The sequence below is a fragment of the Chelonia mydas genome, chromosome 8 (assembly GCF_015237465.2).
Source record: "Chelonia mydas isolate rCheMyd1 chromosome 8, rCheMyd1.pri.v2, whole genome shotgun sequence".
Taxonomy (NCBI): Eukaryota; Metazoa; Chordata; order Testudines; family Cheloniidae; genus Chelonia; species Chelonia mydas.
Genome location: NC_057854.1, coordinates 49,798,746 through 49,826,088, shown reverse-complemented (window position 1 = coordinate 49,826,088; position 27,343 = coordinate 49,798,746). Strand labels below are relative to the sequence as shown.

The 27,343-nt window shown below is 51.1% G+C and overlaps 1 protein-coding gene across 4 annotated transcripts in view; it reads left to right on the top strand.

Annotated features, from left to right (window-relative positions):
- Positions 1 to 1,477: 1,477 nt before the first annotated feature.
- ASTN1 (astrotactin 1) overlaps positions 1,478 to 27,343 on the top strand; it is a 188,125-nt gene continuing 162,259 nt past the window's right edge. The window contains exon 1 of one of the 4 annotated variants that reach the window (XM_043520869.1): positions 1,478 to 2,473. In XM_043520869.1, coding sequence (XP_043376804.1) covers positions 2,176 to 2,473 — 298 coding nt within the window. In that variant the 5' untranslated portion in view covers positions 1,478 to 2,175. The remainder of the gene's footprint in view (positions 2,474 to 27,343) is intronic. The other 3 variants (XM_037907690.2, XM_043520870.1, XM_037907689.2) reach the window with 3 other exon arrangements.

The following is a 27,343-nucleotide window of genomic DNA, read 5'->3' as shown; positions in this document are numbered from 1 at the left end:
TTCACCACTCCCCCTCTATTGTTAGTTATCATTTCCCTACTGTCTTCCACACAGCCCCAGGGAGAGAACAAATGGTTAACAAGAGAACATCTGGTTGTTAAACCACCAGTGTTGGAGACTTGGAAGCAGGTGAACCCTCTGAAACTACTGTGAACTCATTTTTAAAAACTGACTGGACTTCGAAGTGGCAGTATCCCTTTACACTATGCCCCCCCATCCCATATAAAGAAATATGCCAACATAGCATTGCCAGTAACTTCCTTTTGTGATTCTTTGTTTGTGATGTAAATCGTTTACAAGCAGAGGATAATGGCCACCAGATCTGATCTGTGTGGAACAGAGGAACGTTTAGGGCAGGGGTTCTCAAACTGGGGGTAGGGGCCACTCAGGGAGTTGGGAGGTTACGACTTGGGGGGTCGTGAGCTGTCAGCCTCCACTGCAAACCCCTCTTTGCCCCCAGCATTTATAATGGTGTTAAATATATTAAAAATATTTTTAATTTTATAAGGGGGGTGGTACTCAGAGGATTGCTATGTGAAAGGGGTCACCAGTACAAAAGTTTGAGAACCTCTGGGGGTAACAGTTTCAAATGCTCCTAAGTAACCTAGAAGCTAAGCCCCATTTTCAAAAGTGACGTAGGCTCAGGTCCTCAGAGGTATTTAGGCTCCTAACTTCCATAGATTCCAAGGCCAGAAGGGACCACTGTGATCATCTACTCTGACCTCCTGCATAATAAGGTGCCTAACTGGCTTAGGTGTCTCTGAAAATCTCACTAGGTGCCTATTTTAAGGTGCCTACATATTTTTAAAAATCTGGCCCTAATAGCCGATGGCCCAGGTCCTCAAAAGTGTTTAGATGTCCCACTTCTTGAAATTGATGGCAGTTAGGTGCCTTAAATACCTTTGAGGATCTGGGCATAAGTCACTTTTGAAAATGAGTTTTAGGATCCTTAGTCACTGAGGTGCTTTTGAAAATGTTACCCTGATTCATAAGGATGTAATGAGGGACAGCTGACTTTGAGAGGTATGGTGATTAGTTAAGGCATGAGGGAATATCTATTTGGATGCCTGTAGGTTGAATACACAAACTACAAAACACAGTTGCATACCAAAAATATCCCTTGCTTAAGTGTATTCTTTTAACAGCTGATTGCTAAAATAGGGTTAGCACCCCAAGCCCTAGAGGAAATGAGGGCCAGCTCCAGTTTCCATGGAAGGGAATGGGAATCTGTCCATTGATTTTAGTGGCAGTTGGATCGGTCCCAAAATGCTTTACAGAGCGTTTGTAAAGATTAGTTAACACTTCATTATGGCATTCTACCCTTGGCGTGGCTAGGCTTGATTTATTTCACCCAAATGATACTTTCGCACCATGTTGAGCCAAACCCTGCATTACCCTGCCCGACTCTGCTGCTTGCAAAGCGGTTGCAGGAGTGTAAGACAGCTGGCAATATTCCTTTTGAGAGGTGAACTGTAATGATCTCGAGATGGGCTGATGGGCAGACACTTCCCACGTTTGGCGTGCACTCTGCCAGTCTCCTGCCCCGCTTCAGTGAAACTGCCACCGCATTTGTAATAGTTGCAAACATTCTTTTTGCACCCCCTCAACCAGAAACCAATCTGGAGCTGTACTTTTGGGGGGGGGGGTGTGTGTGCAGGTGATCGAGCAAATTAGGAGAGAGTGAGAGAAAAGCAGAGGTATGAACAGGACACGCTGCAAATTTTTGCACTGGAGATGATAATCCAGGATCAAAAGCCTCTGCTCTCAGCTCTGAGGCTGTCCTTTAAGGCGCTGCTCGGTTGCCCCCTCTGGAGAATGCAGTGGTGGGGGTCAGATCTTTGCATTTGCACAGTGTAATGGGGGGAAAAACTGAAAGCAACCGCCGACATTGCAAAGCAGGTGGATAGCAGCGCGTGAGCGAGCGCCGGGGAGAGGATGCACAGGAGGAGAAAGGCAGCAGCGCTGGCAGCCGGCTCGGAGGCACAGCTGCTTCTGTGAATCCACCGCACTCCTCCCCGTGCCTGCAGCCTGCGAACAAAGGAACCCAGCGGCGGGGGGTGCATCCGAGCCGGAGCCTTGCCCTGCAAGCTGCATCGCGGCCCCGCCGCGCAGGGCTCTTCCCCCCCGCGCCCGCTCTCAGCGCTGGGAAGGGAGGGAAGGCGGATCGGGCTCAAGATGGCTTTAGCCCGGCTCTGCGCCCTGCTTGCCGCCTGCTGCTGCTGGCTCCCGCAGGCTGCCGCCGCCGCCGCCGGGCCCGCGGAGGCGGACGGGGACCCGTCCAAGGAGCTGGAGTGCAAGCTCAAGAGCATCACGGTGTCGGCGCTGCCCTTCCTGCGGGAGAACGACCTGAGCATCATGCACAGCCCCTCGGCCTCGGAGCCCAAGCTGCTCTTCTCGGTGCGCAACGACTTCCCCGGGGAGATGGTGGTGGTGGATGATCTGGAGAACACCGAGCTGCCCTACTTTGTGCTGGGTGAGTCCTGGGCTGCCAGCGGCCCCCCTGATAGCGACAGGCTGGGCCCCTCCCGCCTGCAGCAGCCAGGCGCCCTGCACCCCCCCGATAGTGACAGGCTGGGCCCCTCCTGCCTGCAGCAGCCACGGGCCCTCCACCCCCCCCGATAGTGACAGGCAGGGCCCCTCCTGTCTGCAGCAGCCACGGGCCCTGCACCCCCCCTGATAGCGACAGGCTGGGCCCCTCCCGCCTGCAGCAGCCACGGGCCCTGCACCCCCCCGATAGTGACAGGCTGGGCCCCTCCCGCCTGCTGCAGCCACGCACCCTGCACCCCCCGATAGTGACAGACTGGGCCCCTCCCGCCTGCAGCAGCCAGGCGCCCTGCACCCCCCCTGATAGCGACAGGCTGGACCCCTCCCGCCTGCAGCAGCCAGGCGCCCTGCACCCCCCCGATAGTGACAGGCTGGGCCCCTCCTGCCTGCAGCAGCCACGGGCCCTCCACCCCCCCCGATAGTGACAGGCAGGGCCCCTCCTGTCTGCAGCAGCCACGGGCCCTGCACCCCCCCTGATAGCGACAGGCTGGGCCCCTCCCGCCTGCAGCAGCCACGGGCCCTGCACCCCCCCGATAGTGACAGGCTGGGCCCCTCCCGCCTGCTGCAGCCACGCACCCTGCACCCCCCGATAGTGACAGACTGGGCCCCTCCCGCCTGCAGCAGCCAGGCGCCCTGCACCCCCCCTGATAGCGACAGGCTGGACCCCTCCCGCCTGCAGCAGCCAGGCGCCCTGCACCCCCCCGATAGTGACAGGCTGGGCCCCTCCCGCCTGCTGCAGCCACGGGCCCTGCACCCCCCGATAGTGACAGGTTGGGCCCCTCCCGCCTGCAGCAGCCAGGCGCCCTGCACCCCCCGATAGTGACAGGCTGGGCCCCTCCTGTCTGCAGCAGCCACGCGCCCTGCACCCCCCCGATAGTGACAGACTGGGCCCCTCCTGCCTCCAGCAGCCAGGCGCCCTGCACCCCCCCGATAGTGACAGACTGGGCCCCTCCTGCCTGCAGCAGCCACGGGCCCTGCACCCCCCCGATAGTGACAGACTGGGCCCCTCCTGCCTGCAGCAGCCACGGGCCCTGCACCCCCCCGATAGTGACAGGCTGGGCCCCTCCTGCCTGCAGCAGCCACGGGCCCTGCACCCCCCCGATAGTGACAGGCTGGGCCCCTCCTGCCTGCAGCAGCCACGGGCCCTGCACCCCCCTGATAGCGACAGGCTGGGCCCCTCCCGCCTGCAGCAGCCACGGGCCCTGCACCCCCCCGATAGTGACAGACTGGGCCCCTCCTGTCTGCACCAGCCACGGGCCCTGCACCCCCCCGATAGTGACAGACTGGGCCCCTCCTGTCTGCAGCAGCCACGGGCCCTGCACCCCCCTGATAGCGACAGGCTGGGCCCCTCCTGTCTGCACCAGCCACGGGCCCTGCACCCCCCCGATAGTGACAGGCTGGGCCCCTCCTGCCTGCAGCAGCCACGTGCCCTCCACCCCCCCGATAGTGACAGGCTGGGTCCCTCCTGCCTGCTGCAGCCACGGGCCCTCCACCCCCCCGATAGTGACAGGCTGGGCCCCTCCTGCCTGCTGCAGCCACGGGCCCTCCACCCCCCCGATAGTGACAGGCAGGGCCCCTCCTGCCTGCAGCAGCCACGCACCCTGCACCCCCCTGATAGTGACAGGCTGGGCCCCTCCCGCCTGCAGCAGCCACGCGCCCTGCACCCCCCCGATAGTGACAGGCAGGGCCCCTCCTGTCTGCAGCAGCCACGGGCCCTCCACCCCCCCGATAGTGACAGGCAGGGCCCCTCCTGCCTGCAGCAGCCACGCGCCCTGCACCCCCCCCAGATAGTGACAGGCAGGGCCCCTTCTGTCTGCTGCAGCCACGCGCCCTGCACCCCCCCGATAGTGACAGGCAGGGCCCCTTCTGTCTGCAGCAGCCATGCGCCCTGCACCCCCAGAGGGCCACATGCATGGCCTCTCATGCACGCAGCAGCCATGCACCTTGTCTGGGGGTGCTGCCTGCTGTCCAAAGAGCCACATGCACAGCCCCCATGCATCCTGTGCCTCCAGAAGGCCCCATGCACGGCCTTTTCTGCACGAAGCAGCCATGCGCCCCGGCCAGCAGTCTGCACCCCCACAGCCACATGCACTGCTCCTCTTGTATCCAGCAGCCATGCATCCTACAGCCCCACATGGACAGCCATGCACCCAGCCTGCACCCCCAAGTGGCCACATCCATGTGACCTCTTGCATGTGTCATTCATATTAATCCAGCCAAAATTTGCACCCACACTTCTAGTCCTCCACATTGTAACATGCAGGCTCGTGTGCCCTCTGAATAACACTCCTCTTCCTCCAGGTAATTAAATCCAGGTTAGAGTGGTTTCTATTATATATGCAGCTAACCAACTTCATTCCTCTTGTAACATAGTGGAAAAGTATCCACAGGCACCTCATTTCCCATCAAGGCTTTTGTCCCTGTATCCTCTTTGCATTCAAATACTGTGTATGCACATGCGCAGCCCTCATGCAAGACTCCCATATCCATCCACACGGCTGCACGCTCTCTATTCCATATCCATGCTCTGGCCAAAGAGTTCTATGTGCTTTATCTACTACAAGCGGAATTCATCTGTCAATATCTATTGATTTCCAGGGGCCTAATGCTGGTCTTGTTTATACACTGGTGTATAACCTGTATCTCCATTGACTCCAATGGATTTGATCCTAATTTATGCTGGTGGGAGATCTGAACTAGGCCTTGGCTTTATATATCATATATGTGCTTCCTGCCATGCTAATGCAACCCTTACGCTTTGCTTCCTGCATGCCAGGCTGAATTTGCCTGTCCATGTAATCTATTTCATTCGCTTTATGAAACCCCTCCAGAATGCCCTACTCCCATCACCTCCTGTATAAAACTCACTCACCCACCCAGTACAACTATGGTATCATCTTTATTACAGGTTATCAGACTCCAGACATCTACGTGCCCCTTGCCTCCTGCCTGCAAAACTCACCCATCCATCAAAACTTCAGCATCAGCTTTATCACATGCTCCCACTTACACCTTGCCTCCTGCATGCAAAATACACCCAGCCTGCAAAACAGTGGCATCGTCTTTCTGACACCTGTGTCCAAGCAGCCACCCACAGCTCCCCTTCCGTATGCTAAGTTCACCTGTCCAACGATGCTACAGCATTGTGTGTATCGCCCCTCCCCATGTATCTATCACCTAACAAAACAGAGGTGCCTGGACGTACATTTTTGCATATGCTTTGTCTGCCACTCTAGAGTTCTTTATCCTCTTTAATAGCCTTCCCCAGTCTAGAAAAAATATGGCCACACACATGCTGCATGCAGAATTAGTATATTGATCCAGCTTGGCTGTGGCTGTGTCCTTCTCATTACAATCTTTCTCTCCACTCCCAGGAGATCCATTTCTTGCATGCAAAACTCCTCCATCCAGCCCAGCTGCTGAAGCCATGTAGGGGGAAAGGAATGGGTGGGGGGGTTGGTGGGCAGAAGAATACACTCCTGTAGATTTGACCCTGGTTGCAGCGTTCTTTGATGATGGATTTGGGATGAATGTGACTGGCAATCCCTAATCCTTGAGGTCTGGGGAGATGCCTGCTATGTGGGGACACGGTGTGGCCCCACAGCACTCATTAGTGGAGTTCTGGCCCATCTGGTGCTGAAATGGAAGCGCCGGGGTAAGTCCTGCTTGTTACAATGGTTCGGCCGCTGAGGTTGCTCAGTGGTGCCTTTGTAAAGATGTGTTACTATGCAGGTGATGCCCTTGGAGCTGTGGAATGTGTGTGCCAGTGGCTGGGGGAGGCTGGATCTGTGTCATGCACGTGGTGAGCATGCCCAGTGCATTGTGCTGGAAATGCTATATGCACAGTGCCTCAAGGGAAGCCTGGGAGAGTGGGATGTCAATGTGGCACACCGCCCCCGTTTCAACACCCAAAAGCCTTTCCTGTAGGCTGGCAGCTACCACGCAGGCTCCTGTGTGCACGGCCCAAGCACAGCAACCAACGGCTGTGCGCTGGGCACCTCTGTGCAATGCTGCTGCTGGCTGCAGAAAGGCCTAATGGGGTTGCCATGGCAACTTGCAGCAGCAGCCACGGCCTGTGCTATCTGGGCGAGCAATCACATGGGGCCAAGTCCACCCTGGGTGTAACTCAGGGGGCTTCAGTGGGGTTACATCGCGGGTAACTGCTATGGGCAGTTGTTGTCAGCACCTTATGGCTCCTCCTCCGGCCTCCCGTTGGCACATACTGACGCGCAGGTTCATCGGGATCTGTCATCCTCTCTCCTGGGAGGGGGTGTGTGTCTGTCCGTCCAGAGGAATCTTGAAATCGACCATGCTCCTGCAGGGTGTTTAGTGCATATGCCAAGCCTCTGCAGAGGCTCTGGAACAATTTGTGTAGTGGGGGTGCCAAGAGCCACTGAACCAAACTGTAAACCCTGCATGTGATGGAAACCGCTTCAGTTCCAGCACCTAGGAGCCTTTGTGAAATCGGGAGCCACACGAACAGGTTGATGTGTAGCCATTCTGCCTTGGTGTTTGTTTACTGTATCCCCGAACGACTCCCGTCAAGGATCAGGGCCCTGCTGAGCAAGGCCCTAAATATGCAGTCACTGCCCCAGAGAACTTGCAGACTCCCATTCTGATAATAGCTGGCAGATGAATGAACAGGGCTGGGAGAGCAAAGTAACAGCAGAGAGAGGTGCGTCTGCCTATGGCAGGACTCCTAGGGGTCCCAGTAGCCACAACTAGTCACTGGCTTTGCCAAGGCATCCTGGCAGAGGTGGGTTTTAAGGAGGGATTGAAGAGAGAGTAAGGGGGAGGCTTTGCAAATTGTGGCCAGCGGGGCATTCGTTCCCATGTGTGGAGGGAGGCATGAGAGAAAGCATGGGGGCATCTGTGAGGAAATCAGGTGAGTGGGCGATCAAAGCTGGAGTTGGCAGAGCGATTGGGGAGGGAGGGGTCAGCGTTGCCCTAAGAAATCAGATTCCCAGACGGTGAGTGTTGCGTTAGAAGGCAATGGCGCAATGTGGTGAGGAGCTGGCCCTAGACTGGAAAGTTAGGGTGGGGCTCAATGGTGGAGGGCTTTGAAGGCAGAGGCCAGAAGAAGCTATTTCTTAATATGGTTTCTCTCTTCCATGCTGCAGTGCCTCTTGGCTGGAAGGAGGAGATCATCCCGATGTAACTCCGGCCCCTCCGAGAGTTTGGCCCATCCGTTCCCCTGTGAAGTCACCAGGAGTCAGCATTGTCATTACTCTGCAGACACAATAATGGGGATGGTGGTTATTTATTGAGCACTGCTAGCGTGCTCAGCGCTGGACGGGCGCAGCGGAAAACACAGAGCTTACAGTCTAAATCAAACACAGGGCAGCAAAGCCACCCATGGGCTGCTTCGTAGGCAGTGCTCTGTGCCCCCCTGTGTTTGATTTAGACTGTAAGCTCTGTGTTTTCCGCTGTGTCTGTACAGTGCTGAGCACATTAGCAGAGCTCAGTAAATAACCACCACCCCCATTATTGTGTCTGCAGAGTAATGGCAATGCTGCCTCCTGGTGGCTTCATAGGGGAGTGTCAAGGCTCGGCCCCTGGGAAAATCAGCCTCCTTTCAGATGTCTCAAATTGATTACCCCAAAATGGCGTCCCTCAAAATCAAGACCTACTTTTGAACATTCTGGCCTAAATTTTTTAGGGGTAGGCTACCCTCCATTCCCACCAGTTCTCTTCTGGGGTATCAGTAAGTGGCAGAAAAGGGCCTAAGAAGATAGTGTTTGCAAGAGCCTGTCTATTGTAGATTTGTGCTCAGCAGCTAATAGCAAGAACTGGGTGAAATTCAATGGCCTGTGTATGCTTGAGGTTCTGTTGGATGATCACAGTGGTGTCTTCAGGCCTTAAAAATTGACTCCTTTCTGAATCATGGGATAGGATTAGTAAATCTCGCCTTGGTTGAGTAGAATGGGCAGCTAAATGGCTATAGCACCGTTCTTTGCCTGGAACATACCTATTTCGGGGTCGTGAGTGTGATGTGGGAGGAGTGGTACCTCTCTGGTAATGTGACTTACTGGGTTGTGTGTACATGAGCTTTCACTCTCTCCTTCTTGAATGTTGACAGCTCTTCTTATAATGTACCAGGATTGACCATGACACTAGTCTGAACTCTGCTACTTGCCTTGTTCTATCTTCTGCCAAGTGCCAAAAATGCGCTCCTAGACCAAAGGTGGATGACCCCATCCAAGCTTTCAAATACGTTGAACTCTTAGAGGCTGGCTGCTAAATTTATGTTGAAGTGGGGTGGGAAGGAAGATGGTAGGGAAGGAAGATGGTAATCAGACTGATGTGATTTTAAAGTCAAGTATGTCATGGGCTCTAGGGTTAGGAACACTTCGGAGGACAGAAGGACTTTAGGAGCCATGGACTTCTCCAAGCCCTGGTCTTGCACCAGAAATCAGAAGGGAAAAAATATTAACCTTAGGTACAACATGCACAATAGTGTGAAGATAATCTTGTGAGCAGTGAAGCAGGGCGGGAGTTGGCTGCATTACTGGCGGCAGGGTTCATGCTCCAAACTGGGATGATTGCAACTTATGACATAGGGAGCTGGGAGCTTTTGCCACAATCATTATGAAATCCCTGTAATTGGAACTGTTGTGGGTGGGGAATAATATGGTGAATGGGGCTTGGATGGAGCCAGTGACAGTCAAGTGTTTCTTGCTGTGAGGCATTGTTTGCCGGTAAGATCACTTCGATCCAGACCGAGCTGGCTGCCCCAGGTGCAGTGAAGTTGTTTCTTGAGGAGACAGATACAAAAGGACAGAATCTCAGCTGACCTAAATTGCTGTTGCGCCTTTGAAGTCAGTTTGCTGACTTGCACCAAATGAGGATCAGGCCCCAAATCTCTGCTTGAGTGTTAGTCACTGGTGCTCACTGACGTGCTGGATGCTCTGTATTTTATAACATGTGGATTTGATCCATGTCTCGCTTGTCTGGTGAAAGTCAACAGGGAGATAGATGTTGGGGCCATTGTTGGAGTGGATTGTCAATGCCCAAATGCTGCCAGCTTCTCCCAGAGGAGGGATTGGCTGGTGCTTGCTCAAGAAGAAAACCATCTCTTGAAACTGACCCTGTCTACGTACAGTTATCACTCTTTTGAATCTCCCTTGTGTGTGGGTGGAAGATTGCTGGGAAGAAGCAGAGTTAGAAGCAGTATGGCCCTGTAGATAGGGCACTGTGCTAAGAACCAGTGATTTACCGCTCTGCCAGCTGCTCAGGGTGCCCGAAGCAATGCGCTTGCACTGCTGGGGATAGGTGTATGACTGCTCTTGCAGCTTCCCTTTGCTTCGCTGTCAGAAAGTCATTTTTCTGCTGGGAAGCAAAGAAATCTGGGGGGGACATGAATTCTGCATACAGAATTCAGACTCAGTATTATCAGAATTACTGTTTAGTTTGGAGCCCCGATGCGCACAGTTGCAAGACTCACTATATTTATAATTTTATTAATATCGTTAGCAAATTCACGAACACTCCACCCCAGTAAGGCAGGTAGAGATGATACAGAATGAGCTGAGCATCCATATACTTACACCATCCCTTGCAAAACAACCGGACGAGTTAGTTGTCTCCCCCCTCGTCAACATCACCATCACCAGTGGTCGTCATCCTGGCATCTCCCAAGAGCTACATCTTTCTCTCTCAGCACATAGGCTGGGATATAACTTTTATAATGTGTTATGCTGATGCCGGTATGCCTAACGATATTGGGGTTTCAGTCCCTTTCCTTATTTGTATGTCCTCGCCCTACTAATGTCGGGGTACCTTCTCCCATAGTTTATTAATCCTTTTGCCTCAAGCTTATTGGTATATATGTCAGTTAGTTACCATGGCATTCTTGTGCTCAGACATCGGCTGATGTACCTAACTAAAAATATCCCAAGCTGCTGTAAACTAGCATCTTGTGATTACCAACCAGCAGTCTAGTTGTTACAACATCTGTCTTTTGATATCTTGTGCTCTAGGGCAGTTGTTCTCAAACTTTTTGGGCTCAGGACCCATTTGTAAATGTTTATGGCCTGTCACGACCCAGTAAATAGTCTGGGGGTGGAGGCCCTGGGGTGGTTTGGGTCCAGATTGGGTCCTGCCCGGCACTCACCCCACAGAGGAGGCTCCTGCAGCTCCTTTGCTGTGGGGCTGGCTGGGCTTGGTTCTCCGCTCTGGGAGTCACAACTTCCGGGGTTGCAGTGCCACGCAGGTTAGGTCCTGTCCCCATGACTGGACCAAATGTGTGTGAGTGGAATTGTGACCTGGCTCATGGGGTTGCACTCCTACTCACTGAAATCCGGTCTACCTGGACTCCCATCGTCATGCAGCTGGGCCAAACCTGAGTGACGCTGGGACCCCAGAGGTTGCAGTGCCTGGAGCAGGGAGGTGAGCCCAGCCAGCCCTTTGGGACAGGAGTCACAAGAGCTGCCATGCAATCCTTTGAAACATGCTGGCAACCCAGTTTTGGGTCCTGACTCACAGATTGAGAAATGCTGCTGTAGGGTGACTCTTGGTAAACTACTTATGCTAAGGCTTTTTGGGCCTTATGCCTTAATTAGTTTGGCTAAGCTGTTGTCTTACAGGCCTTGAGGCCTTCTATGTGTGCCTCCCCTAGCAAATACCTATCATAGAATCATAGAATATTAAGGTTGGAAGAGACCTCAGGAGGTCATCTAATCCAGCCCCCTGCTCAAAGCAGGACCAACCCCAACTAAATCATCCCAGCCAAGGCTTTATCAAGCCGGGCCTTAAAAACCCCTAAGGATGAAGATTCCACCACCTCCCTAGGTAACCCATTCCAGTGCGTCACCACCCTCCTAGTAAAATAGTGTTTCCTAATATCCAACCTAGACCTCCCCCACTGCAACTTGAGACCATTGCTTCTTGTTCTGTCATCTGCCACCACTGAGAACAGCCAAGCTCCATCCTCTTTGGAACCCCCCTTCAGGTAATTGAAGGCTTCTGTCAAATTCCGCCTCGCTCTTCTCTTCTGCAGACTAAATGACCCCAGTTCCCTCAGCCTCTCCTCATAAGTCATGTGCCCCAGTCCCCTAATCATTTTCGTTGCCCTTTGGTGGACTCTTTCCAATTTGTCCACATCCCTTCTGTAGTGGGGGGACCAAAACTGAACACAGTACTCCAGGTTTGCCCTCACCAGTGCCGAATAGAGGGGAATAATCACTTCTCTCGGTCTGCTGGCAATGCTCCTACTAATACAGCCCAATATGCCAACAAGGGCACACTGCTGACTCATACCCAGCTTCTCGTCCACTGTAATCCCCATGTCCTTTTCTGCAGAACTGCTGCTTAGCCGGGTCGGTCCCCAGCCTGTAGCAGTGCATAGGATTCTTCCTTCCTAAGTGAAGAACTCTGCACTTGTCCTTGCTGAAACTCATCAGATTTCTTTTGGCCCAATCCTCCAATTTGTCTAGGTCACTCTGGAACCTATCCCTACCCTCCAGGGTATCTCCCTCTCCCCCCAGCTTAGTGACATCTGTGAACTTGCTGAGGGTGCAATTAATCCCATCATCCAGATCATTAATAAAGATGTTGAACAAAACCGGCCCCGGGACCGACCCCTGGGGCACTCTGCTTGATACCAGCTGCCAACTAGACATCGATCCGTTGAGCCCAACAATCTAGCCACCTTTCTATCCACTTTATAGTCCATTCATCCAATCCATACTTTTTTAACTTGCTGGCAAGAATACTGTAGGAGACCGTATCAAAAGTTTTGCTAAAGTCCAGATATATCACATCCACTGCTTTCCCCATATCCACAGAGCTAGTTATCTCATCATAGAAGGCAGTCAGGCTGGTCAGCCCTTGGTGAATCCATGTTGACTGTTCCTATAAGCTACACAACCCCGGGGGTCTTGCTGGCTCCGTGGCTGTTACTGGATTTCCAGGGGATAGCAGTTGCCTGGAGTGCTTTATACTAGCTGTGCTTGGCAAGGAGGTTGCATCCTTGTTTGGACATCAGGGCAGTAAGCTACGCCTGTGTCACCTTGAGGCGGGGTCACTGCAACGTGCCGGACACAGGGATCCCCCTCAAAGCCATCTGGGCATTGCGGCTAGTGCAGACTGAGCTGGCCTGTTTGTTAAGCTAGGCTTGGTGCAGAGAACAAATTACTCCTGTGGTCTGCGCAGGGTGTTGGTTCTGACCCATATAGCCTTCAGGGGCTTAAGTCATGGTGTTTCACAGACTGCCTCTCTCTTGCTCTACTGTGCTGTTACGATCATCCAAGGCACTGATATTAACGGTCCTCTCTTGGGAGGGCAAGGGCAACATTCTTGCTGAGGGCTCTTTTGGTGTTAATTCACTGCCCACCTAGGTTTAGTGACCTTCAGGGGACACTGTATGAGTAATCTGTTATCCCATGCTTTAGATTGGAGTTATAACGGGTCATATTGAAGGGTGAACTATCAGGCTGGAGGGAGGTTATTAGTGGAGTTCCTCAGGGATCAGTCTTGGGACCAATCTTATTTAACATTTTCATTCAGGACCTTGACACAAAAAGTGGGAGTGTACTAACAAAATTTGCAGATGACATGAAGTTGGGAGGGACTGCCAATATTGAGGAGGACCAGAATATCATACAAGATGATCTGGACAACCTTGAAAAATGGAGTAATAGAAATGGCATGAAATTTAAAAATGCAAGGCCATGTACTTAGGAACTGTCAAGGCTGATTCCCCACTCTGGCACTTTGAGTGCAGAAGGTGGGGGCCCGCAAAGATTTAAAAAATTAATACTTGCCACTCCAGGCTTGTATTAGACTCCCAAGGTTACAGCTTTTCTCTGACCTTGGCTTGGTAAACGCTGCCACCACCCAATGCAAACCCCTTTTTTGGATCCCAGGAAGGCACACTTGGGAATTCCTTCCTGTGGGGTACCCTCAAGCGCGCGCTCTCTCTCACACACACACACACTCACTCACTCACTCACTCTACCCTTAAGCCCGTTCTCTCACTCTCACACACACACACACTACCCTCAAGCCCTTTCTCTCTCTCACTCACACCCCCCCCGGGAAGAGCTGAGAAAGAAAACAAAGGAAATTAGCTGTTGCCACCAGCTAATTTAACATGTGCACAAACCTCTTAGGACACCAAAAATCCAATCCTGTTGTTAAAAAAAGGTAAATTTTACTAAAAACAAAAAAGAAAATACATCTGGAGTTTAGACTTTTGCTAGATTTTTAAAAGAGTAATTCCAAAAATTAAGCACCCGAAATAGCTTTCTTGGGGGTTCATCGTAAAGGTTACAAGCAGACAAAAGCATCTGGGGTTCGCACAGAAGAGTCCACAAGCCTTACAGAAAATAAAAGAAACCCAATAGTGTCTTTCTAGACATTTCCTGATCTACTTACATATATGGGTAGCTCTAGGTGTAATCTGATGATTTCCATACCTGGCAAAAAGGTTTTTACAGCACAGTCATGGCCCTGACTTTTTTCTATTCCCCTCTCTCCGGAGAACAAGACAGAACCCAAAGGGAAAGCTTTTTTTCCCAATTTAAAAAAGTTCTAGCCTTCCCATTGGGTTTTTTGTCAGGTGCCCACTCCCTTTTCTTTACCTGGGGGACTTTTTAACCCTTTACAGGTAAAGCAAGCAGCCACAAGCCACTTTATAGCTAACTGGCTGGCTGGGTGTCCATAAAAGGGAGCTCCCCCCACTTCATTTATCACAGAAACTAACAACAAGAATGTCTGCTATAAGCTGGGGGACGTATCAGTTGGAAGTGACAGAGGAGAAGAAAGACCTGGGTGTATTGGTTGATCACAGGATGACAATGAGCTGCCTGCATGGTGTGGCCATGAAAAAAGTCTAATTCAATCCTAGGATGCATCAGGTGAGGTCTTTCCAGTAGAGATAGGGAAGTGCTGTTGCCATTATACAAGGCATGGGTGAGACCTCATCTGGAGTACTGTGTGCAATTCTAGTCCCCCATGTTTAAGAAAGATGAATTCAAATTGGGACAGGCGCAGAGAAGGGCTACTAGAATGATCCAAGGAATGGAAAACGTGCCTTATAAGAGGAGACTCAAAGAGCTTGGCTTGTTTAGCCTAACCAAAGGAAGGCTGAGGGGAGAGATGATTGCTCTCTATAAATACATCAGAGAGATAAATAACTCCTCTCTCTCCCTAATGTTTAATTTAAGGGCTTATGTTGGCACAAGAACAAATGGACATAAACTGGCCATCAACAAGTTTAGGCTCGAAATTAGATGGATTCTAACCATCAGAGGAGTGAAGTTCTGGAACAACCTTTCAAGGGGAGCAGCGGGGGCAAAAAACCTACTGGCTTCAAGGCTGAGATTGCAAAGTTTATGGAGGGGATGGTATGATGAGACTGCCTAAAATGGCATGGCCCATCTGTGACTGCCAGTAACAAATATCTCTAACAGCTGGAGATGAGGCACTAGATGGGGAGGGCTCTGAGTTACTACAGTGAATTCTTGCCCAGGTGTCTGGCTGGTGGGTCTCCCACACATGTTCACGGTCTAACTGATTGCCATATTTGGAGTTGGAAGGAGTTTTCCCCCCTCCCCGGGTCAGACTGGCAGAGACCCTGAGAGGTTTTCACCTTCCCCAGCAGCATGGAGCACGAGTCACTTGCTGGTTTGAACTAGAGTAAACGGTGGATTCTCAGTAACTTGAAGTATTTAAACCATGATTTGAGGAGTTCAGTAATGCAGCCAGAGGTTAGGGGTCTATTACAGGAGTGGGTGGGTGGGTGGGGTTCTGTGGCCTGTGATATGCAGGAGTCAGATTAGATGATCACGATGGTCCCTTCTGGTCTTAAAGTCTATTTGGGCAGTGATCAGAGTGTAATACCATTGTCATGAATATTTGTGATCCCATGTATTGTGTTATACCTAACAATGAGCTTTGGTGTATCTGAAGGGTTACATTTTGTTTTAGAGAATTTAATGTTGGAGTAAATTGGCAGATTGAAACCAGAGGGATGTATGTATGTGTGTATGTTGTGAGGAGACTTGGAAGGATTTGATTTTTATTGGTGCATGCTGGTAAATGTTGATTTCATCCTAGATACATAAACTGATGGAAAATGTTTTCATCAATAATAACCAAAATTTACAGATAGGCAAAGTTGGAAAAATGCTGCTTGAGAATTCAGAATCAAAATCCAATGACTTTTTGACTTTTGAGTTAGGCTTGTTCCAAATGGACTTGTTGATTTCAGGATATTTACTTTGTATATTTTGACAATTTGTGTTTAAAGGTTTATAAAGCTTTAACTTTTTGAATCGCAGCATCTACTGTCATTAAATAATTGACTGGCTCCCCCATAATTTTGTGCAACTGGGAAAATAAAATAGATAAATACTGAGTAAATCTTAAAAAAACAAAACAAAAAAACTTAAACATTGATATTATCCGTCAAAATTATTAAAACCAACAAAGAGAGGGGGGTGTGTGTGTGTGTGTGTGTGTGTATGTACACACGTATGCGCTCTACTGCATTTTACTGGAACATAAATCTGTTCTTGTAGAATAATTCTGTTTACTAGCTTGATCTTGGGGAGGAGCCTGTAGTTTTTCAGATAAACGCTGTCCTGAGTTGATATGTGTGAAATTTTTCAGAGTTGATTGCTGGGGTCCAGGCAACAGCTGATGGGGTGTGTGTGTGAGAGATTCTCATCTACCTGGATTCATTGAGGTTATCTTTGAGCTTCAGATTCAGACAAGCCCAAGAACTTAAAAGCCAACCACCTTTGAAATTGATGAGTTTGCAACAAAAGAATGGAAAAGTCTTGGGTATTTAACAGAGGAGAGAGGGGCTGGGAAGAGAAATAGAGAGGCCTTTGTGGGGGAAAGAACTGGGAGGGCGGCCACAGCATTCCGGAGAAGAGCCAGAGATTGTGCATGCTCAGCTGTGTGGTGAGAGCGTCCTACCCATCCAGGCTTATAAATAAATACTGTGAGTGGAGGGAGTAGTCATTGCAGCTCTGACAGTGACACCAGGGACATTTAGAACCCAGCTCACTGCTTAACCGTGTGAGTTGATGAATGATGTTAGAGGTGCAGACCATAAAGCGATGCCTGAACAGCCTCCTGGACTCCTAGCTTGCGTTTGGTGCACCGCACCAGGCCAGTCTGCAGAACCGAGTGATCTGCGTGGCCTGCTACGTCCTGCAGAACTTTGAAGGTCACTTAACTAACACGTGTGACGCTGCTCCACCCTCTTGTTCTCTTCATCCCTGGATGACGTAGGCCCTGCAGGAAGAGGGATAGCTGTGTGGTTACTGCATTAGACTAGGATTCGGGAGCTCTGAATTCATTTCCCAGCTATGGCCCAAACGCTCTGTTTGACCTGGGCAGGCACTCGAGAGTCTCTGTGCCTCGGATTGCCATCTTTAAAGTGGGGGTGACGATATTTCCTTTCTCCCCCTCTTTTGACTCTTCTTTATATAGGTGGGAAGCTTTTGGGGGCAGGCACTCTCTTACTGTATGCACCCAGCACCCGGCTCGGCAGGAGTCTGAACTCTGTTAGGGCCTCAGAGCTACTGTAATAGAAGTAAAAATAATAATGGCGAGTGGATGGTTGGGCGTGTATGTTACAGTTCAATCAAAATCCATTCTGCAGCCAGAGCACGGGAAATTGTCACTCAGTCTTGTTGGCAGCTGTTTCTTTCCCCAATTGATTCTGCGTGCCGTCACCACCCTCTAGCTGTCTGTGCAATAAAAGATGCATTTAGAAGCATACATCACAGGAACAGTCTAGATGACCGCATAGCCCAGGTGTGCAAGGCTGCTCAGCTGGGCTACTATGAGCTGTTACAGGGGCCGGCCCTGGGCACCCACAATCTTGGTGGGAGTTTCAAACTATAATACAAATATTTTAGGAACTGTTTGAAAACCGTTCTGAAGGAGTGTTGGGGGCTGGGATTGAGGGGTTCTGTGTTCAGTTCCTGGCTCTGCCACACATTTCTTCTGTGAACATTCACAAATCATTAGCCTGTCTGTGCCTCAGAATCGGGACAATTCTTTTTATTTCCTAACTTTTGTCTGGCTTATCTGTTTAGACTGTGGGTACATCGACACACACGCCAGCTCTAGCGCCGATCGAGCTAGTGTGCAGTGTAACCGCGGCAGCACGAGCAGCAGGAGGGGCTGGCCGTGCTGAGAATGAGCCAGTCTGAGAGCCTATGTATGTACTCGGGTGGCTAGCCCCTCCTGCTGTTTGCGCTGCAGCTACACAGCTGGTTTTGCTCTCTAGCTCAATCTGAGCTAGCGCAGGTATGTCTCCTTGAGGTGGAAATGACACCTCCAGCTTTGGTGCAGACATAGCCCCTGCCCTGAGGAACTCACAAGGAGTCTCTTACTGTGTATGTACAGCATATAGCACAATGGGGCCCTGATCTTGTCTGGCAAATGGAAATGCTATTGTAATACACACATCATCATAGCAATATATTATTTGTATAACCTATGCTTAGTGGGCATGGTGCTCTGTCCCTTCCAGGGGTGGCTGGGCCACAGGTAGACATGGATGAGCCTTCCACAGCTTTGGCCAACAGAGCAGGCTCTTTTGGCTCAGGCCGCGGAAGCTTGTTCTTTAAGATCAGGAGGTTGCAGGGTCAGTGCCTGCTGTCGCCAGCCCATCCAGGCCCTGCCTTTGCAATTGAGCAGTGGCTGGAGATCCCAGTCTTGGTTGAGACCCCATGGGGTTAGGCATCCTGTAGGAAGTGAGGCACTGTCTGAAAATCCCAGTCGAAGACCTTAAGATGGAAAAATCACTCCAGATTGCACCGGGAAACTGGAATCCAGGCATGGGAATAAAGGGGGTGTTGAACCAGCAAGGAGGCTGTTTGTTGGTGTGGGAGAGGAAGTATCTGTGGAGCTGAATTCCTAGCTGGCCTCGCTGGAAAGCTTAATGACTGAAGGAGCTTCCCAGTCAGCATCAGTGTCATTTTCCTGTGTGGTTGTTTCCGTGGTTCTCCAGCGTCAGCTGCATTTCCCGCATCTCCATGGTTACAGCTCTCTGTGTTTGTGAACGCCTGGGCTCAGTCCCAGTTGTCTAAAGCAAGTTGGCAAGACTCCATTGGAAGCTCCTTCAGGTGGAAGAGAGCAGCAGAGGCACTGGGGGGGGGCTCTTGCTCATTTGATGATCAGTGGGGTTGGAATGGTTTACTTCCCGCTGTGTGTGCTGTCGGGGAAAGCAGCCTAGGGATGCCACGTGTGTGGAACAGCCTCAGCCGGGAAGAAGTGGGAGCCCCCTTGTTTGCATCACTGAAAACGATGAGTGGGAAAATCCCTGGAGGGACCAGTCCTGGTGGGGTGATGGATAAGATGATCCAATGGGTTGGCTGCAAGACTGTGGTCTCCATTGAAACGGCCTAGACTGACAGAGCAGCCGCAGTAGCTCCAGAAATGGGCCCGAACTGCAGATTTGGGTCTAGACTCCTTCAAAGTGCAGGGACGTTTTGGATCTGGGGGTTTGGCTCATCCCATTGAAGAATCTGTGTCTGGATGCAGGGTTTGGGCCCATTTCATAACCATTCTGAGCTGGGCTGTTTGGAGACCTCCATTCACCCACGGTGGAATGCCCCTGCTTTCTGAGCACACCCTGGCATGCGTGTCCTTGGCAGTCTCCTAAGACAGTAAGGGGATTTAGACTGGAAGCTCTTAGGGCTGGGTCCGTGCCCTTCTCGGAGGCTGTGCAGGCCTTGAGCACATGGATGGAGCTTAGTAAATCACTATTAATAATGGCAGTGTGAGGTGCACTGCTTCTATGCAAAAACGAAGCACAGCAGTCAGGGGTGAGATGGAGCAGCCGTGCATTCTGGCCACAAGTCGGTGGCTGGGGTGGGGGTGCTCCTCCTGCTGGGGATGGAGGGGGCCAGAATGGGAGCTGAGGGCTGTGGCTGAAATGGGAGAAGCGCTGGTATGAAGGGTGTGGGGGAGAGGGGGTTGGGAGTGGTGGTATCATTGGGGAACGCGAGGGGAAGGGGTTGGGATTGGAGGTGGGGGCAGCAGTGGTTCAGGGGCTGGGAGGGAGCTGTTATGTGGAAAAGGTGGAAAGGAGGCCAACAGGGGTACCAGCTGGTATGGGATAGCAGTGGGGAGACTGGGCAGAGTGGGAGAAGGAGGAGCAGTGGGGTTGGGCAGTCAGACAGGGCCGGCCAGGGGAGGGTGGAGTGGGGGGAGAAGATAAACGACTTCTGCGTCTCGGTCAGTGAGTTCGGGAACATTTGATAGCATCTAACCTTGCTAGTCAGTGACTCCTAATATCACAGCAGCTGGCTGGAGGCCACTGGCTTCCTGTGCGTTTAGCCCCATCAGTGGGCTGGGAGAGGAGAGAGAAGGCAGCCATCTCTGCCTGTCCTGTCCCCCCCCCCCCAATATGGCTACAGCAGAATCAGTTTCACGATCCTGGGCCCTGTAATTAAATTAATTTTGCATGAAGTGCTGAGGGAATCTAGTCTTCCACTCATTTAAACTTCTCCATTATTAATTCCTGTAATGTCTTCCCTGGCGTCTGGTTGCCTTCTTGCCTGGTTTCGTTCCTAACCAAAGCTGTTGCAGTGGGAGAACCAGTCTGGCGTTTCTGGCATTTGCCCTGACTTATTTATTACCCCTCCTCGTTCCCTGGCAGCAGACACCACCCCTCCTCTGCAGGGTCCGACAGGAGCCTGCTATTTTAAATCCCTTTAAATAATTCAGTGGCCTACGGGCGTGGTCGGCCTTAGTGGAGGTTGGTTGTACTACTTCCCACACACTAGTCCGTCAGCCCTCTCCATTGCAACCTGATGCATTTTATTGTGATTAGCTCAGGCCCCATCACTATCCAAAGTTTGGGTGTACATTTAAGCCAAGGGACTAGGAGTCTACACTGTAATTAAACAGCCGTGGCTGGCCTATGTCTGCTGACTTGGGCTCGCAGGGCTTGAGCTGTCAAATTACAGTGTAGACGCTCTGCTCAGGCTGGAGGCCGACCTCCGGTACCCTCCTCCCTCGTGGGATCCCAGAGCCTGGGTTCCAGCCCGAGCCCAAATGTCTATACCACACTTTTACAGCCCCGCAGCCCAAGTCAGCTGTCAGCCACCGGTGTTTGATTGCAGCGTAGACACACCTGCAGAAATTAGGCCTAACGTTCAGAGCAGGGATGCTTAGCGCTTCCTGGAAACCAGGCCCATCTAAGCTGTCTCAAGTTGGGCAACCAGAAATTGAGACGCTCCCCCTCCAAATCACTGGTCACCTCTGAGTGGCCTTGGGACCCAGGTCCTTTGCTGATGTAAACTGGCATAGTTTCTTTTGACATTAATGGATGGGTGCCAGTTTTTGCCAGCTGTGGAGCAGGCTGTGGAATTTTTCCAAAGTTCAAGTGTGTTTGGGTCCGGGGTTTTGATTTGGGCCCATCTCCTGGCAGCATCCTTAGCCCCAAATACCCTGACTTGCATATGTCTGGGAGGGTGATAGTGAGGATTTCTCAGACATAGGAGTAAAGCATCATACACCTGGCCACCGGATCTGAACATCTCACTTCTTCAGCCTGCTTTCTGCCCTTGGAGGCAGGCGTTACACTCTGTTTAGTGCTGTCTTGGTAAGTGTAGAGGGGTGGTGGACAGAATGCTTGGGCTGTTCTCAGGCTCTGCAGCTGACTTCCTTTGTGGCCTTCAGCAAGTCCCTTAATCTTCAGTGCTTCAGCTGCCTGTCTGTAAAATGGGCATTCTCCTTCCCTGCTGCACCAGGTCACTGAGAGACTGAATTCAGTCAGTGTTTGTAGAGTGATTTTGCTCATATTCTGGTGGGAAAGGTTGGAAGGTTGGTAGATTTGAAGACTTGTATGTATGAATAGTTTGGGGTGTTTTTTGCTAGAGGTGGCTGAACTGCCATATGTGTGTTGGTTCTTGGGGTCTTCAGACTTCCGTCCCGCCACAGGTGTCCCCCAGAATGTCACTGAATATGGTTAGGATTGTAGTTGTCACTCCTAGGCTTTGACTTTAACACTCTGTTAAGATAATCAGCTTAATGATGGACTGGGAAGTTGCAGGCACTAACCTTCTTGTCAGTGGGTCATGCAGACCAGCAAGGCTGCCTCAAGAACCTTGGAGCCATGCACTCGGGGATGGCACTTCCTGCCAAGCACCCCCCTCCCCAATGCACTGTGGTCAGTAAGACTAACAGAGATCGTGAGACTGGATGACAGCTGTGTGCTTCCATTTGGCACTTGCCTCTTGATTCCGACCAGCTCTGGAGGTGATAAGCATTAACAGCACTCGAGCTATGCCAAGGGGCAGGGTAGAGAATGGCTGTGGGGATGCTGCCGGAGGGGGGTATCAGGAGGTGTGACCGTGTGTATCGCTGCCTTCTGCCCACTTGTGGGCACAGCACAGTGGCAGGGTTTTAGCCTGTATGGAAAGAAGTAATTGAAGCGACAGTAAGCTGTTTCCCATAAACCCAGATTTGGAGTCCAGCATGGCAAGCGGTGGTAGGAAACCAGAGTCTCTGATCCTTGCCCGGGGGTTCGAACCACCCACCAGAGCCAGCTTGGAAAGGGACTACACCAGCCTAAGTTAACGACAACAACCTTGTCTCGTTTTGCCTCGTGGTGTGAAATGCTTTAGAAGCAGCTCGACTCTCAGCTCCTCTGTGCATTTTGGTGCCACTAACCCCTGATTTTAATTATCCCCGACTTTGACTGACTGCCCTATTGAGCTGGGCTCCCTCGTTAGCTGAGTCTCCGAGCTTGTGCGCCCCACCTGGGGGCCTGTCCCCTTTGAACCCGGCATCACGGGGTGGTGAAGCCCTGCTGGCAGCACAGTGCTGAGCTGAGCGCAGCTGACAGAGACAACAGGGGCTGTCTGCAGATCCACCGTGTCAGTGCGGGAAGGTGACAGGGCAGATTAACCTGGTGCCGGAACATCCGTCGAAGTGACAGCGGGCAGGAAAATAAATCCACACACATTACGCACGCACATATAAATGGACATACAGTTTGGATCTCTTTGGATGACCTTGTTAGAGGAAGATGCTGCTTAAGGTCTTGTCTACACTAGGATTTTACGTCTAGGACCCATTGTTAACCTCAATGCAGCTTCCTACTCTTATGGAAACTTTATCATCTGCCCAGGAGACCTCCCCTTTGGCAGTTCTCGGGTGAAAGACCCCTTTGAATGTGTTCTCAGCGCGGCTAGCATGTGGCCCGAACCCTGCTCCTCACTAGCCTGGTGTCAATCCAGAGTAGCAGCATTCATAGTTTACATTAAGCATGAGGGATTACAAGCTACACGGGGTCAGTTGAACTATACTAGTAGGCGCTAAACATAAGATTCTTCTTCGCTCTATCTATTTCAGTAGCACCTAGAGCCCCTTGCCAAGCTCAGGGCCCCATTGTGTTTGGTGCTGTACACACATGCAGAATGAGAGGCAGTCCCTGCCACAAAGATCTTACAGTAAGTTAAACCAGGCATAGGCAGGGCTATTGCCCCTCCTTTACTGTGACACACAGGCTAAGATTTTCAGCAGGGCCTTGTGATTTTGGGTGTCCCGGGGCAAGAGATCCTAAAGGGACCTGATTTTCAGATTACAAGTGCTCAGCACTTTCTGAAAATCAGCCCCTCTTAAGGCATCTCAAGTTGGACACCTAGAAACTGAGCTTAGGGAAAGCTGGAGGTTGTGACTGGTCTGAGAAGCAAAGCCAGGACTCGAGCCCAGCTCCCCTAAGCATCAATCTTGTGCTGTAACAGCAAGTGCGTCCTTCCCCTCCTGCCTCTCCCTTAGGGAAGGAGCAGAATATGGCCTCGAATTGACTGATAAAGTGCAGTTGGAAAATACTCCAAAGCCAGAAATTGCTGGCTGCCAAATCGTTCCTGTGAGAGGTGGCGATTGCTGGATGAAGAGGGCAAGAGGCCCTGGGTGGTGGTGGCTGTATTCTGGCTGGTGTCTCATTATTTTTCTCTCCTGCTGGGCAGAAGGACGCTTGTTCTGTGGTGGAGCCTTTAGGTATGTCAGTGACTTCCTGTGCAGCTTTTTTGGTGAAGGAGTGAACGTAGTGCCTGTGAAATGGAGGGATTTCCATTGCTGGCTCTGGCCTGGCAGCCCCAGGGCCCGGTGCCGCTGGAAGAGTCTCACAGTGTAGTTTCCGTTTGCCCTGGCCATGTAACTGCAGGGTGGGACAAAGCCAGTCAGCATCTGGGGAATTGCAGAAGCAAGGGTTTCTGTTCACGTGCCCAGGAGGGCACAATGGCAGGCAAGTAGGGTTATGTGCATTTATTGCTTATATTATCCCTGAAATATATCCATTCTCTGGTGGCTTGCTGCTGCAGAGTCTGTGCCTCCTTGGGCTATGTCGCAGTGTGCAGCTTTCGGTGGTGCACCTCAGCCCAGAGCTATGACTATCCCAGGCTCTCACACAGCTCTGCCCAGGTTTCAGCCCTGACCTGCAGCATGCCCGACTATTCCAGCGCTGGACTCTGAGTAGAGACCTCCCATTCATTTTAAATGGTGCTGCAAGGGGCACCAGCATGGACGGACTACTTCATGGTGCTCTTCTGAGGCCCTGTGGTCAGGCCACCACCCGGGAGTTCCTTTCCAGCCTGTCGTCTTCACTCCTCACTCGCCGGGAGGTGTCCTCCTGAATGGCGCACAGATCCCGGCTCCTGGGGGGCCGTGTGCTCCGCTCATGCACATACCCCGAGCGTTTGAAGATCTCAGTGAGGCGGGCAGGTAGGATGGAAGGGGAATATGCCGTCCGTTTTCTCTCTCGCTCCTGCAGGATGAGCCCTGGGATCAGCCATGTGTCTGGGCCCTGCGTGTCTCAGTGCTGCCTTGGTGTAGGATACCTCTGCCGCCGAACTGGGAATGGTGAGGGATGTCATGTCACCCCCCCCCACCAGAGGTGATGCTGATTGACTGTGGCAGGGAGGGGGCTGTGCCACACATCCCTGTCTCCCCAGGCGAGCCGCTTGCTGCAGGTTGGGTTCTTTCTAAGCCGAGTGGGGCTGGGGGCTGGAGTGGTGTTGTGCAGACTCAAAGCTCATTTATTTTCCTGTAGCTCCCATTGTTAACAAAAGAGTTAGTTCTCATCTCACGGGGTCTTGTGTCATGCATTCCCCCCCCCCCCATATCAGGCAAGAGTGTGCACAGCCATTCCATGATGCACATTCCCTCCTGAATAAACATGCGTGCCTGCAGCCATGTGTACGCATCCAGTGCCTCTTGGATGCGCACACGGCCTCTGCAATGCATGATCCACAAATACGGACAGAAACAAACATGCATGCTGTCATGGACCCTCCCGTGAGTACATATGCACCATTACACGTGCACGCTGGCATAGGAATTTAAGACTTGCTACCACAGACCAGACCAATGTCCTTCTAGTCCAACCTCCTGTCCTAGATGGTAGCCACTACCATATGCTTCAGAGGAAGGTGGAAGAAGCCTTGTAATGGACAATTACAGAATAACCTGCCTGTGATGGGTTCCCCCCGGGGTATCACTGAGCCCACCTGTCCCACCAGTCTGGGTTCCCTTTACATTGTTCTGGTGAGGCAAGCCAGTCAAGTCTTCCCTCAGGCTTCAGACTGCACTTTACCAGGACACACACACACACGCGCACACACACACACGTAGGGACACACCCAGCTGTTGTAACATGCAAACAGGCTTTCTGACTAGCCCCTGCATGGGAAGGCTTCAGCCAAGGAACTGCCCATATATTCAAGTGCACCCCCCCCCACGAGTGCAAACCCAAAATTACACCATCTTGCACAGCAAAGAGAACTATACAGCGTAAGTTCATTGAAATTCGCCCCCTCCCTCAATGTGGAGGAAGATATGCACAGCATGTGCCCCCCCCCAAAGTTATGAATCTTAATATACTAAAGAAACTGATTATAACTAGCAAATTCTCACCCTAAATGTTGTTTTAGGCAGATTGCAGAGGTTCTTGAAGGGAAACTGATCTTGCTTGCAGCTTAAAACTCAAGGTATTTCTTTCACAGGCCAGACATTCTCTTGCCTGGGTTCAGTCCTTTTGCCCCCCCCCCCCTTGTCTTCGTTTCTTAGATGTTTTCGGCAGTCATCCTGGGCGGGGATTCAGTGAAGAAGGAACCCTGATTATATCACTCCCCTGCCTTAAATAGGTTTTACATATGGCGGGAATCCTTTGTTTTCCAGTGTGGTCCCCCCTCCAGTGGAAAAATACTGGTGTTCTGTCATTGGAGTCCAGTACCAGGTGACTTGATCACATGACCCTGCAGTGTCAAAGCAGCCATGAGTCAGAGGCTGTTTATAGCATCCCAGGAAAGCTTCTCAGGAAGGTGGGAGATTAGCATCTTCAGAGAACTATTGTTGTCCCTAATGGTCCATTGACTTGTTCCCAGCTAGTCTGATTGCATTTTGTCTGGTGGGCATTCCCCAGGTGCAAACACTTTTGTAGTACAGATGTATAGTCAGTATTCCTAACTTTAGATACAGACATGATACATGCATACAAATAGGATAATCCTATTCAGTAAATCATAACCTTTCCAATGATATCTGGCATGACCTATCTTGCATAAAATACATTATGATTATGACACTATCATAATATTACTATGAACAATATGAAAAGCAGTGTCACACTGCCATAAAGGAAATTCTTTCCTACCTCCCATCAGTCAGTGGCTGGTTCACACCCTGAAGCAGGAGGGTGCACATCCCCTAGGCATGTTGGTTTTTATCCACTTCAGTATAACTTTAGATGTTCTCATTATCTGCGTAGGGGGAATTTTTGAGAGGTGCAAATGATAACCAGGCGCCCATCTTCCTCTGGAAATCAAGACTGTTGGTGCCTTGGAAAATATCACCCGCAACGGTTGATCATTTTTGGAATTCTGCGAAGCTCTGGGCCTCATTGGTTGCTCTGGCCATGAGTTCTGCAGGCTAGTCGGTCACTGATTTGCAGAAGCCGAGGATGTGACCTACTGTCTCATGCATACACGTGCCCTTATGTGCGGGTGCACATGCATAAACATGCTCTTGTATACTCCTGTTCATATTCCTACACCCCACACGCCCAAACCGGGGCATTCAGAAATGATGAAAATTGGACTCAGGGCAGGTCTACGCTTAAAACAGTGCATCAGTGCGCTGTAGCACTGCAGTGAAGAGAGACAGGAGAGAGTCCTCCCGACGACATCGTGCTGTCTGCACCAGCGCTTAGGTCGGTATAACTACGTCGCTCAGGATTATTCACACCCCTGAGTAACATAATTATGCTGAAGTAGTTCTATCGTGTAGGCTGAGTGTGTATCACAAGAAGGTTGGTATGCAATGGGGGTGTAGTCGTGTTGGTCCCAGGATACTGGAGAGAGAAGGTGGGTGAGGAAATATCTTTTTATTGGGACTTCTATTGGTGAAAGAGACAAGCTTTTAGGCTACACAGAGGTACCTTCAGGTCTGGGAAAGGTATGTAGAGTGTTACAGCTAAATACAAGATCAGATAGTTTAGCATAAGTGGTTAACACATTTTAAGGGACCATTCAAGCTGAAGTGGCCTCTTAACACCACTTGGACAAAAAGAGGGGTTAGTGGGTAACAGATTGTTGTAATAAGCCATAAATGCAGTGTCCTTATTAAGACCATGATTTTTAGTGTCTAGCAAAGTTATGAGTTTAAGCTCCCAGGCTTGTCTTTTGAAAGTATTGTGCAGGTTTCCTTTGAGGTTGAGGACTGATTGGTCAGACACAGAACGATCACTTTGTGAAAAGTGTTCACCCCCAGGTGATAGGGTGTTTTTGTCTAGCATTTTCCTATGTGAGTTCATTTAAGAGCG